This window comes from Pongo pygmaeus, chromosome 6, assembly GCF_028885625.2.
Source record: "Pongo pygmaeus isolate AG05252 chromosome 6, NHGRI_mPonPyg2-v2.0_pri, whole genome shotgun sequence".
NCBI classification, from domain to species: domain Eukaryota; kingdom Metazoa; phylum Chordata; class Mammalia; order Primates; family Hominidae; genus Pongo; species Pongo pygmaeus.
Genome location: NC_072379.2, coordinates 85,777,617 through 85,791,018, shown reverse-complemented (window position 1 = coordinate 85,791,018; position 13,402 = coordinate 85,777,617). Strand labels below are relative to the sequence as shown.

The window sequence follows — 13,402 nt, the reverse complement described above, 5'->3', positions numbered from 1 at the left end:
ATATCTTGTGGTGAAACACTGAAAACTTTTGAGATTGGAAACTAGAAAAAGTTATGCTCATCATTACTTCTATTTAACATTGTACTGAGATAGTAATTAGCCAGTGGCATAAGGCAAAAAGAAAAGGTATATGGATTAAAAGGAAGAAATAAAACGGTCATTAGTCACAGATAATATAATTATATATGTAGAAAATCCAAGCTCAACTACAGTAAATTATTAGAATAAATAAGAACATTAAGTAATATTGCTAAATACAAAGTCAACATACACAAGTCAATTTTCTTTCTTTTTTTTTTTTTTTTTGTGGGGACAGTCTTCTCTGTCACCAGGCTAGAGTGCAGTAGTGCTATCTTGGCTCACTGCAACCTCCAACTCCCTGGTTCAAGTGATTCTCCTGCCTCAGCCTCCCGAGTAGCTGGGACTACAGGCGCACGCCACCACACCCAGCTAATTTTTGCGTTTTTAGTAGAGACGAGGTTTCACCATGTTGGCCAGGATGGTCTCGATCTCCTGACCTCGTGATCCATCCACCTCAGCCTCCCAAAGTGCTGGGATTACAGGTGTGAGCCTGTAAACTTTTTTTTTGGTAATTGCACTATGATTATGAAAAATGTTGATATTAGGGGAAGGTAGATGAAGGGTAGAAAGGAACTTTCTTTACTATTATTGCAACTTTTCTGTAAGTCTAAAATTATTTCAAAATAGAAAAATTTTAAAAATAATCTGAGTTAAAATGTTCTCAAGTGTTTTTCATCTGGGGTAGTTAAGAAGTTATTCTGCTCAGCCGGGCACGGTGGCTCACGCCTGTAATCCCAGCACTTTGGGAGGCCGAGGCAGGCGGATCACGAGGTCTGGAGATCAAGACCATCCTGGCTAACACAGTGAAATCACGTCTCTACTAAAAATACAAAAAATTAGCCGGGCATAGTGGCGGGTGCCTGTAGTCCCAGCTACTCAGGAGGCTGAGGTAGGAGAATGGCATGAACCCAGGAGGCGGAGCTTGCAGTGAGCTGAGATGGCGCCATTGCACTCCAGCCTGGGCAACAGAGCGAGACTCTGTCTCAAATAAAAAAATAAAAAATAAAAAAATAAATAAAAAAAAAAAGAAGTTATTCTGCTCTAAGATTCTGTTAAAAATGCTTGATAAGATTTGATTAAATATTGATTCAGAAGATTTCCAGTTCCAAAACTGACACCACAAAAGCAAGCTGTCTTCTCTCCTCCCACCAACAGAAGCCAAAAACAAATATACAGGGCCACGATTATTACCAGCAATATCCCAGAACTCAAATATGAGGAGGAAATAGTTCCTAAGACCACAAAGGTGAAAAAATTCTAAGCAGACAATAAGAGAATTAGATATCCATATCCAAGATGCCCCTTTCTCCAATCTGCCTGGCACCAAGCATAAAATTTTTTATTGTGACTCATAGTTTCTAGAGTGGGAAAGTGAGATCAAGGTGGACAGCTGGCTTCCCTGCCAACTTGGATTCCCTGGCAGGAGACCTGTCCCTGCCTCAACCCATGGGAAGTACTGGGAGTGCCTATAGGGAGAAATATCCCTGACAACAGCCAAAAAAAGGAGGTAAAACTACCATTCCCAGCCCTGAAACTCTGCTTTGTAACTTGGCCAAAGGAGATACCACGTCAGAGTGGCTATTCAGCAGCACCATGCTGTAGGAGGTTCGTTCCACAGGTCACCTGGACATGAACTCCTACCTAGCCTTCTCACACTACCAAGATATCCCCTTTGGGATGTACCCCATCCAGAATGCATACTTGACTATTTACTAGAACCAAGGCAAACCTAGGCTTAAGGTTCTATATAGTGCTACAAAGGATGTAATGACTGAGTGGAGAAAAAAAAAAAAAAGAAAGAAACAAGTAAATTACAAAGAATCTGTAAGCAAACACATCCAGTAGAAACCCAAACAAGCCAGACAAAGAAGAGTGGAATAAATAACTGATCTTTCAATGTACATATGTACATCCATAAGAAATAACAGCAAACAGGGATCCATGATGTCCCCAAACAGACAAAGCAAGGAATCAGTGGATGACCCCAACAAGATGGTAATATGTGAACTCTGTGACCAAGAATTTAAAATGACAGGTTTGTTTTGTTTTGTTTTTTTGAGACAGTCTTGCTTTATCACCCTGGCTGGAGTGCAGTGGCACTATCCTGGCTCACTGCAACCTCTGCCTCCTGGGTTCAAGCAATTCTTGTGCCTCAGTTTCCCAAGTAGCTGGGATTACAGGCCTGCACCACCATATCTAGCTAATTTTTGTATTTTTAGTAGAAACAGGGTTTCGTTGAATTGGCCAGGCTGGTCTCGAACTCCTGGCCTTAAGTGATCTGCCCATCTCGGCCTCCCAAAGTGCTGGGATTATAGGCGTGAGTCACCGCTTCCTTAAAACTGCCATTTTAAGGCAGTGATCTCAAAAATAACACACACAAAAAACAATGATCTCAAAAATGACACTAAAAAGCAATTCAGAAAATTATCAGAAAAATTTAACAGAGATTGGATAATTTAAAAAATCAAACAGAAATGTTGGAACTGAGAGGCTGGGCGCGGTGGTTCATGCCTGTAATCCCAGCACTTTGGGAGGCCGAGGCAGGTGGATCACGAGGTGAGGAGTTCAAGATCAGCCTGGTCAAGATGGTGAAATCCCGTCTCTACTAAAAATACAAAAATTAGCCGGGCGTGGTGGTGGGTGCCTGTAATCCCAGCTACTTGGGAGGCTGAGGCAGATGACTGCTTAAACCCGGGAGGCGGAGGTTGTAGTGAGCTGAGGTTACACCACTGCACTCCAGCCTGGGTGACAGAGAGAGATTTTGTCTCAAAAAAAAAAAAAAAAGAAATTTTGGAACTGAGAAATACATTTACTGAACAGAAAAATTCACTAGAGGCTCTCAACAGCAGAACAGATCAAGCAGAGGAAAGAATAAGTGAGCTCAAAAATAGGCCATTTGAAAATACTCAAAGAAGGCCAGGCACAGTGGCTCACACTTGTAATCCCAGCACTTTTGGGAGGTGGAGGCAGGAGGATTGCTTGAGGCCAGGAGTTCAAGAGCAGCCTAGGCAACATAGCAAGACCTCATCTCTACAAAAAATTAAAAAATTAGCCAGGCATGGTGATGTGTGCCTGTGGCCCCAGCCACTTGGAAGGCTGAGGTGGGAGAATCACTTGAGCCCAGGAGGTTGAGGCTGCAGTTAAGCTGAGCCAAGATCATGCTGGCATTCCACACTTGGTGGTAGAATGAGACCTTGGAAAAAAAAAGAGAGAAAGAAAGAAAGAGAGAGACAGGAAGGAAGGAAGGAGGGAAGGAAGGAAAAGAAAAGAAGAAAGTACTCAAAAAAAGAGAAAAGAATAAAAAGCAATGAAGATCACCTAAAAGATACAAAAAATTACCTCAAAATACCAAATTCAAGAATTATTGATGTCCAAGAGGGAGTTGATCTAGAGCAAGAGGTTGAAATCTTATTCAAAGAAATAACAACAGAATAATTTCCAGTTTAAGAGCTAAATATCCAGATACAGGAAGGTCAGAGAATACAAAGCAGATTCAACCCAAATAAGGCTACCTTAAGGCATATAATAATCAAACAAAGGTCAAGGACAAAGAGAGGATTCTAAAAGTGGTAAGAGAAAAGGAGCAAATAACATATAAAGGCACTCTAATTCATCTAATTCATCTAGCAACAGACTGAAATACAATAAAGGCATTCTAATTTGTCTGGCAACAGACTGAAATACAATAATATTAGGGAATTTCAACACCACACTCTCAGTAATCAATAGATCATCCAGTCAAAAAATCAACAAAGAAACACTGGAGTTAAATTATACACTAGTCCAAATAGGCCTAATTGACATTTACAGAACACGTCACCTAATTGCTGCACAATACACATTCTTTTCATTAGCACTTGGGACATCCCGCAGAATAGACAATATCTTAGGACACAAAACTGGTCTCAACAAATTCAAAAAAATTGGCACTCACATCAAGTATGTTTTTTGACAACAATGGACTAAAACAGGAAATCAATAACAAGAGGAACCTTGGAAACTACACAGACACATGGAAATTAAACAACATGCTCATGAATGACCATTGTGTCAATGGAGAAATTAAGGAAATTAAAAAGTTTCTTGAAACAAATGAAAATGGAAATACAACATACCACAATCTATGGGATACAGCAAAAGCAATATTAAGAGGGAAGTTTGTAGCAATACAGGCCTATATAAAAAGTAGGAAGATTTCAAATAAACTAATGATGTACCTCAAGGAAATAGAAAAGGAAGAACAAACCAAATTAAAATTAGTAGAAGAAAAGAAATAAGAAATATCGGAGCAGAAATAAATGAAATTGAGACTAAAAAAGAATACAGAAAACAATAATGCAACAAGTTGCTTTGAAAAGATAAATCAACAAACATTTGTCTAGACTAAGAAAAAAAAAGAAGACCCAAATAAGTAAAATCAGAATCAAATAAGGAGATATAACAACTGAGACCACATAAATACAAAGAATCATTAGAGACTATTAAGAACAACAATACATCAACAAATTGGAAAACCTAGAGGAAATGGATGAATTTCTGGACACATGTAACCTACCAAGATTAAACTATGAAGAAATAGAATACCTCAACAAACCAGTAATGAGAAATGACATCAAATCTGTAATAAAAAGTCTCCCATCCAAGAAAAGCCCAGGCCTAATGGCTTCACTTCTAAATTCTACCAAACATTTAAAAAAGAACTAATGCCAATTATACTCAAAATCCTCAAAAAAAACTGAAGAAGGAATTCTCCCAAACTCATTCGATGAGGCCAGTGTTACCCTGATACCAAAACCAGAGAAGGACACAGCAAAAAAAGAAAACTACAGGCTAATATCTCTGATGAACATAGATGCAGAAATCCTCAACAAAATACTAGCAAAATGAATTCATCAACACATTAGGAAGATTATTTACTATGACCAAGTGTGATTCATCCCAGGGATGCAAAGATGGTTCATTCAACATATGAAAAGCAATAAAAATGATACATCACATTAATAAAACCAATAACAAAAGTTATATCATCATTTCTATAGATGTTGAAAAAACATTCAATAAAATTCAACATCCCAAATTAGCTGGTGTGTTGGCACGTGCCTGTGGTCCCAGCTACTTAGGAAGGTGAGATGGGAGAATCACCTGAGCCTGGGAGGTCTCAGGTAAGCCATGATTCTGCCACTGCACTCTCTGGCCTGGTGACAGAGTGAGACCAACCCTGTATCAAAAAAACAAAACAAAATCCAATATCCGTTTATGACATCAACCCTCAACAAAGGAACATACCTCAAAATAATAAAGGTCATATATGATAATCTACAGCTAACATTATACTGAACACGGAAAATTCGAAAGCATTTCCTCTAAGATCTGGAACAAAACAAAGATGTCCACTCTCACCACTTTTATTCAACATAATGCTGGAAGTCCTGCCCACATAATTAGGCAAGAGGAAGAAGTAAAGGGTGTCCAAATTGGCAAGGAAGCAGTCAAATTAGCCTTGTTCACAGGCGATATTATTTTACACTTAGAAAAATCTAAAGACTCCACTAAAAAAATTGTTAGAACTAATACATTCGGTAAAGTTTCAAGATTCAATATCAACATACAAAAATCAGTAGCATTTATATATGCCAACAGTGAACAATCTGAAAAAAAAAATCAAGAAAGCAATCCCACTTAGAATAGCTACAAAGAATATAAAATAGCTAGGAATCAATTTAACCAAAGAAGTGAAAGATCTATATAAGGAAAACTAGAAAACACTGATGAAAAAAACTGAAGAGGACACAAAAAATGGAAAGACATTCTATGTTCATTGATTGGAAGAATCAGTATTGTTAAAAATGACAATACTACCCAAAGCAATTTACAGATTCAATTCAATCCCTATCAAAATACCAATGACATTCTTCACAGAAAGGAAAAAAAAATCCAATCATATAATTTATATGGAACCACAGAAGACCCTGAATAGCCAAAGCAATCCTGAGCATAAAGACCAAAGCTGGAGGCATCATCCTTCCTGACTCCAAAATCTACTCCAAAGTTATAGTAACCAAATCAACATGATACTGGCATAAAAACAGACACATAGACCAATGGAATAGAATACAAAACCCAGATATAAATCCACTCATTTACAGCCATCTCATTTTCGACAATGGCACCAAGAACATACAATGGGGAAAAGACAGTCTCTTTAATAAATGGTGCTGAGAAAACTGGATAACCATATGCAGAAGAATGAAACTAGACACCTATCTCTCACCATATACAAAAATCAAATCAAAATGGATTACATACTTAAATCTAAGACCAGAAGCTATGTAACTACTAGAAGAAAACATTGGGGAAACACTTCAGTACATTGGTCTCAGCAAAGTTTTTTTGTGTAAGACCTCAAAAGTACAGGCAACAAAAGCGAAAATAGACAAATGGGATTACATCAAGCTAAAAAGCTTCCGCACAGCAAAGGAAGCAATCAACAAAGTGAAGAGACAGCCCACACAGAATGTGAGAAAATATTTGCAAACTACCCATCTGACAACGAATTAACCAGAATATGTAAGGAGCTCAAACAACTTAAAAGGAAAAAAAATCTGATTTGCAAAAGATCTGAATAGACATTTCACAAAAGAAGACATAAAATGGCCAAGAGGTATATAAAAAAATGCTCACCATCACTAATCATCTGAGAAATGCAAATCAAACCACAGTGGGATATCATTTTATGCCAGTTAAAATGGTTTTCATTAAAATGACCAGGAATCACGGATGCTGGCAAGGATGTGAAGAAAGTGGTTCCGCGATATTGTTGATGGAAATGTAAATTAGCCACTGTGAAAACTGTATTGGAGTCACCACAAAGAAAGTAAAAATAGAACTAGTATATGGTTCAGGAATTCCACTACTGGTATATATCCAAAATAAAGAAAATCACTGTATCAAAGAGATATCTACATTCCATGTTTATTGCAGCACTGTTCACAAAAGCCAAAATATGGGATCAGCCTAAGTATCTATCAACAGATGAATGGATAAAGAAAATATCATATATATACACAATGGAATATTATTCAGCCATAAGAAAGAATAAAATCCTGTCATTTGTAGCAACATGGATGGAACTAGAGGTCATTTGTTGAGTGAAATAAGCCAAGCACAAAAAGATAAATATCATATGTTCTCACTCATATGTGGGAGCTAAAAAGTAGATGAAGATAGAGAGTAGATTGGTGGTTACCAGAGGTCAGGAAGGGTAGGGGTAAAGGGATCATGAGGAGAGGTTGATTAATAGGTACAAATAAACAGTTTGATAGAAGAAATAAGGCCTAGTGTTTGATAGATCAGTAGGGTGACTACAGTTTACAATAATCTATTGTATATTTCAAAATAACTAGAAGAGAATAATTTGAATGTTTCTAGCATGAGGAAAAGGCAAATATTTACGTTTGTGGCTATCACAACTTCACTGATTTGATCTTTACAAATTATATGAATGTATTAAATTATCACATGTACCTTGAAAATATCTACATATATTATGTATCAATTAGAATATATGTATATATGTGTATATATGTATATATGTATATATGTATATATATGTGTGTGTGTGTGTGTGTGTGTGTATATATATATATATATTTTTTTTTTTTTTTTTTTTTTTTTGGAGACAGTTTCGCTCTTGTTGCCCATGGCACAATCTCGGTTCACAGCAACCTCTGCCTCCTGGGTTCAAAGTGGTTCTCCTCCCTCAGCCTCCCAAGTAGCTGGGATTACAGGCATGCGCCACCACGCCCAGCTAATTTTGTATTTTTAGTAGAGGTGGGGTTTCACCACGACATCCAGCCCTAAAAAAATATTTAATAAAACTTTAAGTTTTGAAGGTTATTAAGATAATCTGTGTCCAGGCTGGGCGTGGTGGCTCACACCTGTAATCCCAGCACTTTGGGAGGCCAAGGTGGGTGGATCACCTGAGGTCAGGAGTTCAAGACCAGCCCGGCCAACATGGAGAAACCCCGTCTCTACTAAAAATAAAAATAAAAAAATTAGCCAGGAGTGGTGGTCCATGCCTGTAGTCCCAGCTACTTGGGAGGCTGAGGCAGAATTGCTTGAACTTGGGAGGCGGAGGTTGCAGTGAGCCAAGATCACACCAATGCACTCCAGCCTGGGCAACAAGAGTGAAATTCCATCTCAAAAACAAAAATAAAAACAAAAAAACCCCGTAAACTGTGTCCATATTATCTCCACTCAAAGTTTCTCAAAATGTGTAGCTTATGGTCTTAACTGTTTTTACTATGGCTGAGTCAAAGTATTTAGGTTTGTAATCTTCTATTTCCATAATGTTTTTTGCCATATTTCAATTTTATGGTTTTTTGCTTTTTGTGCCTTAAGAAATTCTTCTACATTTACTTCTGTATCAGAGTCCTACAAGAAAGAGATGATCCACTCAAATTGAGTAATTTGAGGAAACTTTAACAGAGTGCTGGCCAGGCGTGGTGGCTCATGCCTGCAATCCCAGCACTTTGGGAGGCCAGGGCGGTTGGATCACCCGAGGTCAGGAGTTTGAGACCAGCCTGACCATCATGGTGAAACTCTGTCTCCACTAAAAATGCAAAAATTAGCTGGGCATGGTGGCGCACGGCTGTAATCCCAGCTACTCGGGAGGCTGAGGCAGGAGAATCGCCTGAACCCATGAGGCAGAGGTTGCAGTGAGCAGAAATCATGCCATTGTACTCCAGCCTGGGCAACAAGAGTGAAACTCCGTCCCAGAAAAAAACAAAACAAAAAAACAAAAACAGAGTGCTTATTTACGAAGGTGTATCCAGAGTGTAAGGAAACCATAAATTCTAAAAAATGCTATGCTTTGCTTTTCACAATTAGGTTTTTAATCCACATGGAAATGATTTTGTGTATGCGTGAAGTAAGGATCTAATTTATTTTCTCATATGCCTAGTCAATTGTCTCCAACAATTTATTATTCAATAGTAAATTATTCATTGATTTCTAATGCTGCTTCAATTATAGTTCATATATGTGTGGAGATGTTTCTGAACTTTCAGTTCTATTCCTTTTTATTTAAGTTTGTATCAATACCATATGTTTTAATGATTATAACTTTGTAATAAATCTGGATATCTGGTAGAGAAAGTCCTCTCACTTTATCCTTTTCTTCAAAAGTACGGTGGTTATTCTCAGTTCTTTACATAGCCAGATCAATTTTAGGATAAGTACGTCAAGTTCCACAAAGTATCTTGCTTGGATTTCAGTTAGAATTAAATTAAATTTGTAACTTTATTTGGGAAAGAAGTGATATACCCATGGTATTGAGTCTTCCTATTTAATAACATGGCATATTTCTTTTGCTATGGAGAATAGTATCTTTTTTTAGTTTTTAAAATATTGGCATATAGAAACTACTACTAATTTTTGTATGTTGGTCTTGTATGTAGCAATCTGACTAGGTTCTCTTTATTAGTTCTAACAACTTTATACATTCTCCTAGACTTTCTGTAAAGACAATATTCTAAGTATTGACAGTTGTTTCCAATTGTATGACTTGCTTATTTTAGCGTCTTATTGCATTTTTAAAGCCCTTTAGTACAAAGTGGAATAGTAGAGATAATACCAGCTATCTTTGTCTTGTTCCTTTAATCACTGGTGTGGTATATTACATTGATATATTCTCTCTCTTTTTTTTTTGAGACAAAGTCTTGCTCTGTTGCCCAGACTGGAGTGCAGTGGTGCAATCTCGGCTCACTGCAACCTCCGCCTTCCAGGTTCAAGTGATTCTCCTGCCTCAGCCTCCTGAGTAGCTGGGACTACAGGTGCATGCCACTATGCTGGGTTAATTTTGTATTTTTAGTAGAGATGGGGTTTCCGCATGTTAGTCGGGCTGGTCTCAAACTCCTGACCTCAGGTGATCCACCCGCCTCAGCCTCCCAGAGTGCTGAGATTACAGGTGTAAGCCACCATGCCTGGCCACATTAATAGATTATTGAGCATGAGGCATTTCTTGGATAAGTCAAACTTGGTTATGATATAATACTTGTGTGTGTGTGTGTGTGTGTGTGTATATATACATATATATAACAAGAATATATTACTTGTATAATATATAAATAATAAAAATATAAGAAATTTATTACTTATACAAGTAATATACAAATGATATATAAATAATATATTACTAATTACTATAGTTTATACATGGTAATGAATATTAATACATAGTAACATAATATGACATTACTTATCAATTATTATATATTATAAATCTGGTCACATTATATTACTGAGTAAATGTAACATTTACTCAGATTTTTTATGCCCATGTTTATTAGTAATTTTGCTGATTTTTTTTTTTAGTACTCTTTGTCCGGTTTTGGTTTCAAGGTCATACTACCATCATAGAATGAGCTGGGAAGCCTATTCTAATTAGCTATTTGTTGAAGCATTTTACATATTTTGGGATAATGCTTTCCCTGAAGGTTCAGTAAAATTTATTTTGTGCTCTCTTTAATGGTTAGTGGTTTGTTCAGATTTTCTTCTTCTTCTTGAGACACATGGGGATATAATTGCCTTCCCTGGCTTCATATTTCCTTGTGGAGGAAATTCTACACATAATGCCCCTGACCTGGAGCTTTATTGCTACAGTTTCTCCTCTGTGGAGAAGAGAGGCAGATGACTCATGAGCTCAGCTCCTTCTGGGCTTTCTCTTTCAAGGCTGTCTGCTTGCAAGATTTATGTTCCAGTTAGCTGTCTTCCATAGAATAAGGGGACTGTATACTTGTGTGGGGAGGCCAAGGTTGTGTGTGATGACAGACTAATTATGCCAAATTCCTGAGCAAATTATTGCAGTCTACTTAGCTGCAGATCAACACCATTTTCTCTAAACTATTTTATCAGTAACAAAGGTGATATTTTGACCCACATCTGCCTGACTATATTTGATGATACAGAACTTGCGAGGGGAAGAAAGGATGTTATTCTTTAAACAGCACAGATATGCAATGAAATTTCCATTACCCAGAATATACATAGTGGTTAACATGCAGTGATTTGAAATAAAATATTATTTGAAAAGCTATTTTTATAGCTGCAAAATATTGCATTGAAGAGGCTGCCACCAATTATTTGTTTCCATATGAGCATTTTTAAGGCTGATACACTACATTTTAAAAATGTATATGCGTCTTGGGAGGCCCAGGCAGGCGGATCACGAGGTCAGGAGATCAAGACCATCCTGGCTAACACGGTGAAACCCCGTCTGTACTAAAAATACAAAAAATTAGCCGGGCGTAGTGGCGGGCGCCTGTAGTCCCAGCTACTCGGGAGGCTGAGGCAGGAGAATCGCTTGAACCCGGGCGGTGGAGGTTGCGGTGAGCCGAGATCACGCCATTGCACTCCAGCCTGGGCAACAAGAGCAAAACTCCGTCTCAAAAAACAAACAAAAAACTATATGAAAAAGTCTCTCATTATTTTCACAAGCACTAAGAGTCTCACTTAAAAACATGGCTGGGCGCGGTGGTTCACGCCTGTAATCCCAGCACTTTGAGGGGGCGAGGCAGGCAGATCACTTGAGGTCAGGAGATCGAGACCAGCCTGGCCAACAGGGTGAAACCCCGTCTCTACTAAAAATACAAAATTAGCCGGTCGTGGCGGCGCGCGCCTGTAATCCCAACTACTCGGGAGGCTGAGACAGGAGAATCACTTGAACCCAGGAGGCAGAGGTTGCAGTGAGCCGAGATTGCACCACTGCACTCCAGCGTGGGCAACAAGCGTGAAACTCTGTCACAAAAAATAAATAAATACATACATAATACATACAAATATTGCCAATTTGATAGGCAAAAATATATGCAAATTATATTTTAACAAATATTAATAAAGTTGAACAATGACCCAATGTAATTTGTTACCTATCTGAAAGACATGCACATTCAGGGAGTTACAGTACTTTTTCATGTCGTGCAGCATCAACAAATTGTTTTCTAAATGTAGAAAAAGAGACATTCAGTACAGGCTAACGTAACGTGGGACAGCATGCAAAGCCATGAGAAGTGGCAAAATGGGAGAGAATCTGGGCGTGGCTTACAGGGCCACTGAAGTAAGACATACCCTTCGCTTCACCTGTGGCCTCCCGCGGCGGCTGCGGCTCCTTTGCAGGACCGGTAGGGGGCGCGCGCGGTTGAGTCCAGCAATTGCGAGGACCTCCACAGCCGCAGCCCGGCACTGACGCCTCTCCGGGCCGTGGCTCCTCTTTCCCAGGCCGAAAGCGGCCGGGCCCTCCGCTCCGCTGCGCCCTGGCTCGGCCGCACCCACTGCGCGTTTGTGAGCTGGCCATCGGTCACACTGGGATACTCGAGAAGGAGGCCCGGGGCCTGCATTCAATTCCCTAGGAGGGACCCGCGCTGGCCGCTGCAGGCGGGTGGAGAACGCGCGTCTGAGTCTTTGGCTTTCGTACCGGAATCTCCCCGGGAGATTTTACAAGCCCCTCCGAATGTTCTGATTGAATTAGTCTTGGGGGTGGGGGGGGGGTCGGTCCGGGCATCTAACGAGCAGCCGGGATGGAGAATTACTAGTCTGGATTCTGGTCCTCAGAGGTTCACTCACGTTAATCAACCCGAGTCCATCTTCGTGGGATTGTCTTGCTCCGAGGCCCTCCCACTGAGCTTTATTTTCCTGCCTGATTTCGGGGTCCGCTAACAGGATGAACAGCGGACCATACAGGCACGGTGAAAATGGCACTTGGTGACGTGGAAGACCCAGCTTGCCACGGTTGAGGCAGATCTCCTCAGGGTCTTTTGTCTTAGTTATCCCTGAGCTATTCTTCAGGAACCGACAGGCTCCCCCACCCCAACACCGGATGAAGGCCAGCAACTGGAGGCCAGGAATAATCAAGCACGCTCTCATTTCAAAGAGGTGACGATTGTGCCCGTGTTTAAAAGGGGTGCCTGAGACCATGAGGATTTGGAGTTTTGGAAGCGGATCTGCCTTTGGGGAGTGAGCGTAGGGCCCTAAGATGTGGTTGTGCTTTGAGACAGTTCCCAGGGTGATGTGTCCCATCATCCAAACATTGCAGGATAAGTCAAAGTTACAGAAAGACTCTAGTTTACTTCCAGCCTAACATTACCAAAATACGGTATTTGTCAGAAAACATGTAGTATTTGTATAATTTGAGAATGTAATTGAAGAACCCGATATAGAGCTTTTAGAAAGGGGATATAGAAAACTTAAAAAGAATCTTGCTTGGTTTATTAATACCAACATCTAAAATATAATAAAATTGAATAAACCAGTGAGTTTTATACTA

At 39.3% G+C, this 13,402-nt stretch overlaps 1 protein-coding gene across 8 annotated transcripts in view; it reads right to left on the bottom strand.

Annotated features, from left to right (window-relative positions):
- Positions 1-12,531, bottom strand: part of LRRD1 (leucine rich repeats and death domain containing 1) — a 35,645-nt gene extending 23,114 nt beyond the window's left edge. The window contains exons 1-2 of one of the 8 annotated variants that reach the window (XM_054493912.1): positions 12,220-12,365; positions 12,009-12,080 (exon numbers count right to left, since the gene is read on the bottom strand). Coding sequence is in view for 1 of the 8 variants with exons in the window: in XM_054493915.2 (XP_054349890.1) it covers positions 12,208-12,433 (226 nt within the window). In the remaining 7 variants the exon portion in view is untranslated. Of the gene's footprint in view, positions 1-12,008; positions 12,081-12,207 lie in introns of all 8 variants that reach the window. The other 7 variants (XM_054493910.1, XM_054493915.2, XM_054493914.1 and 4 more) reach the window with 7 other exon arrangements.
- Positions 12,532-13,402: the final 871 nt, after the last annotated feature.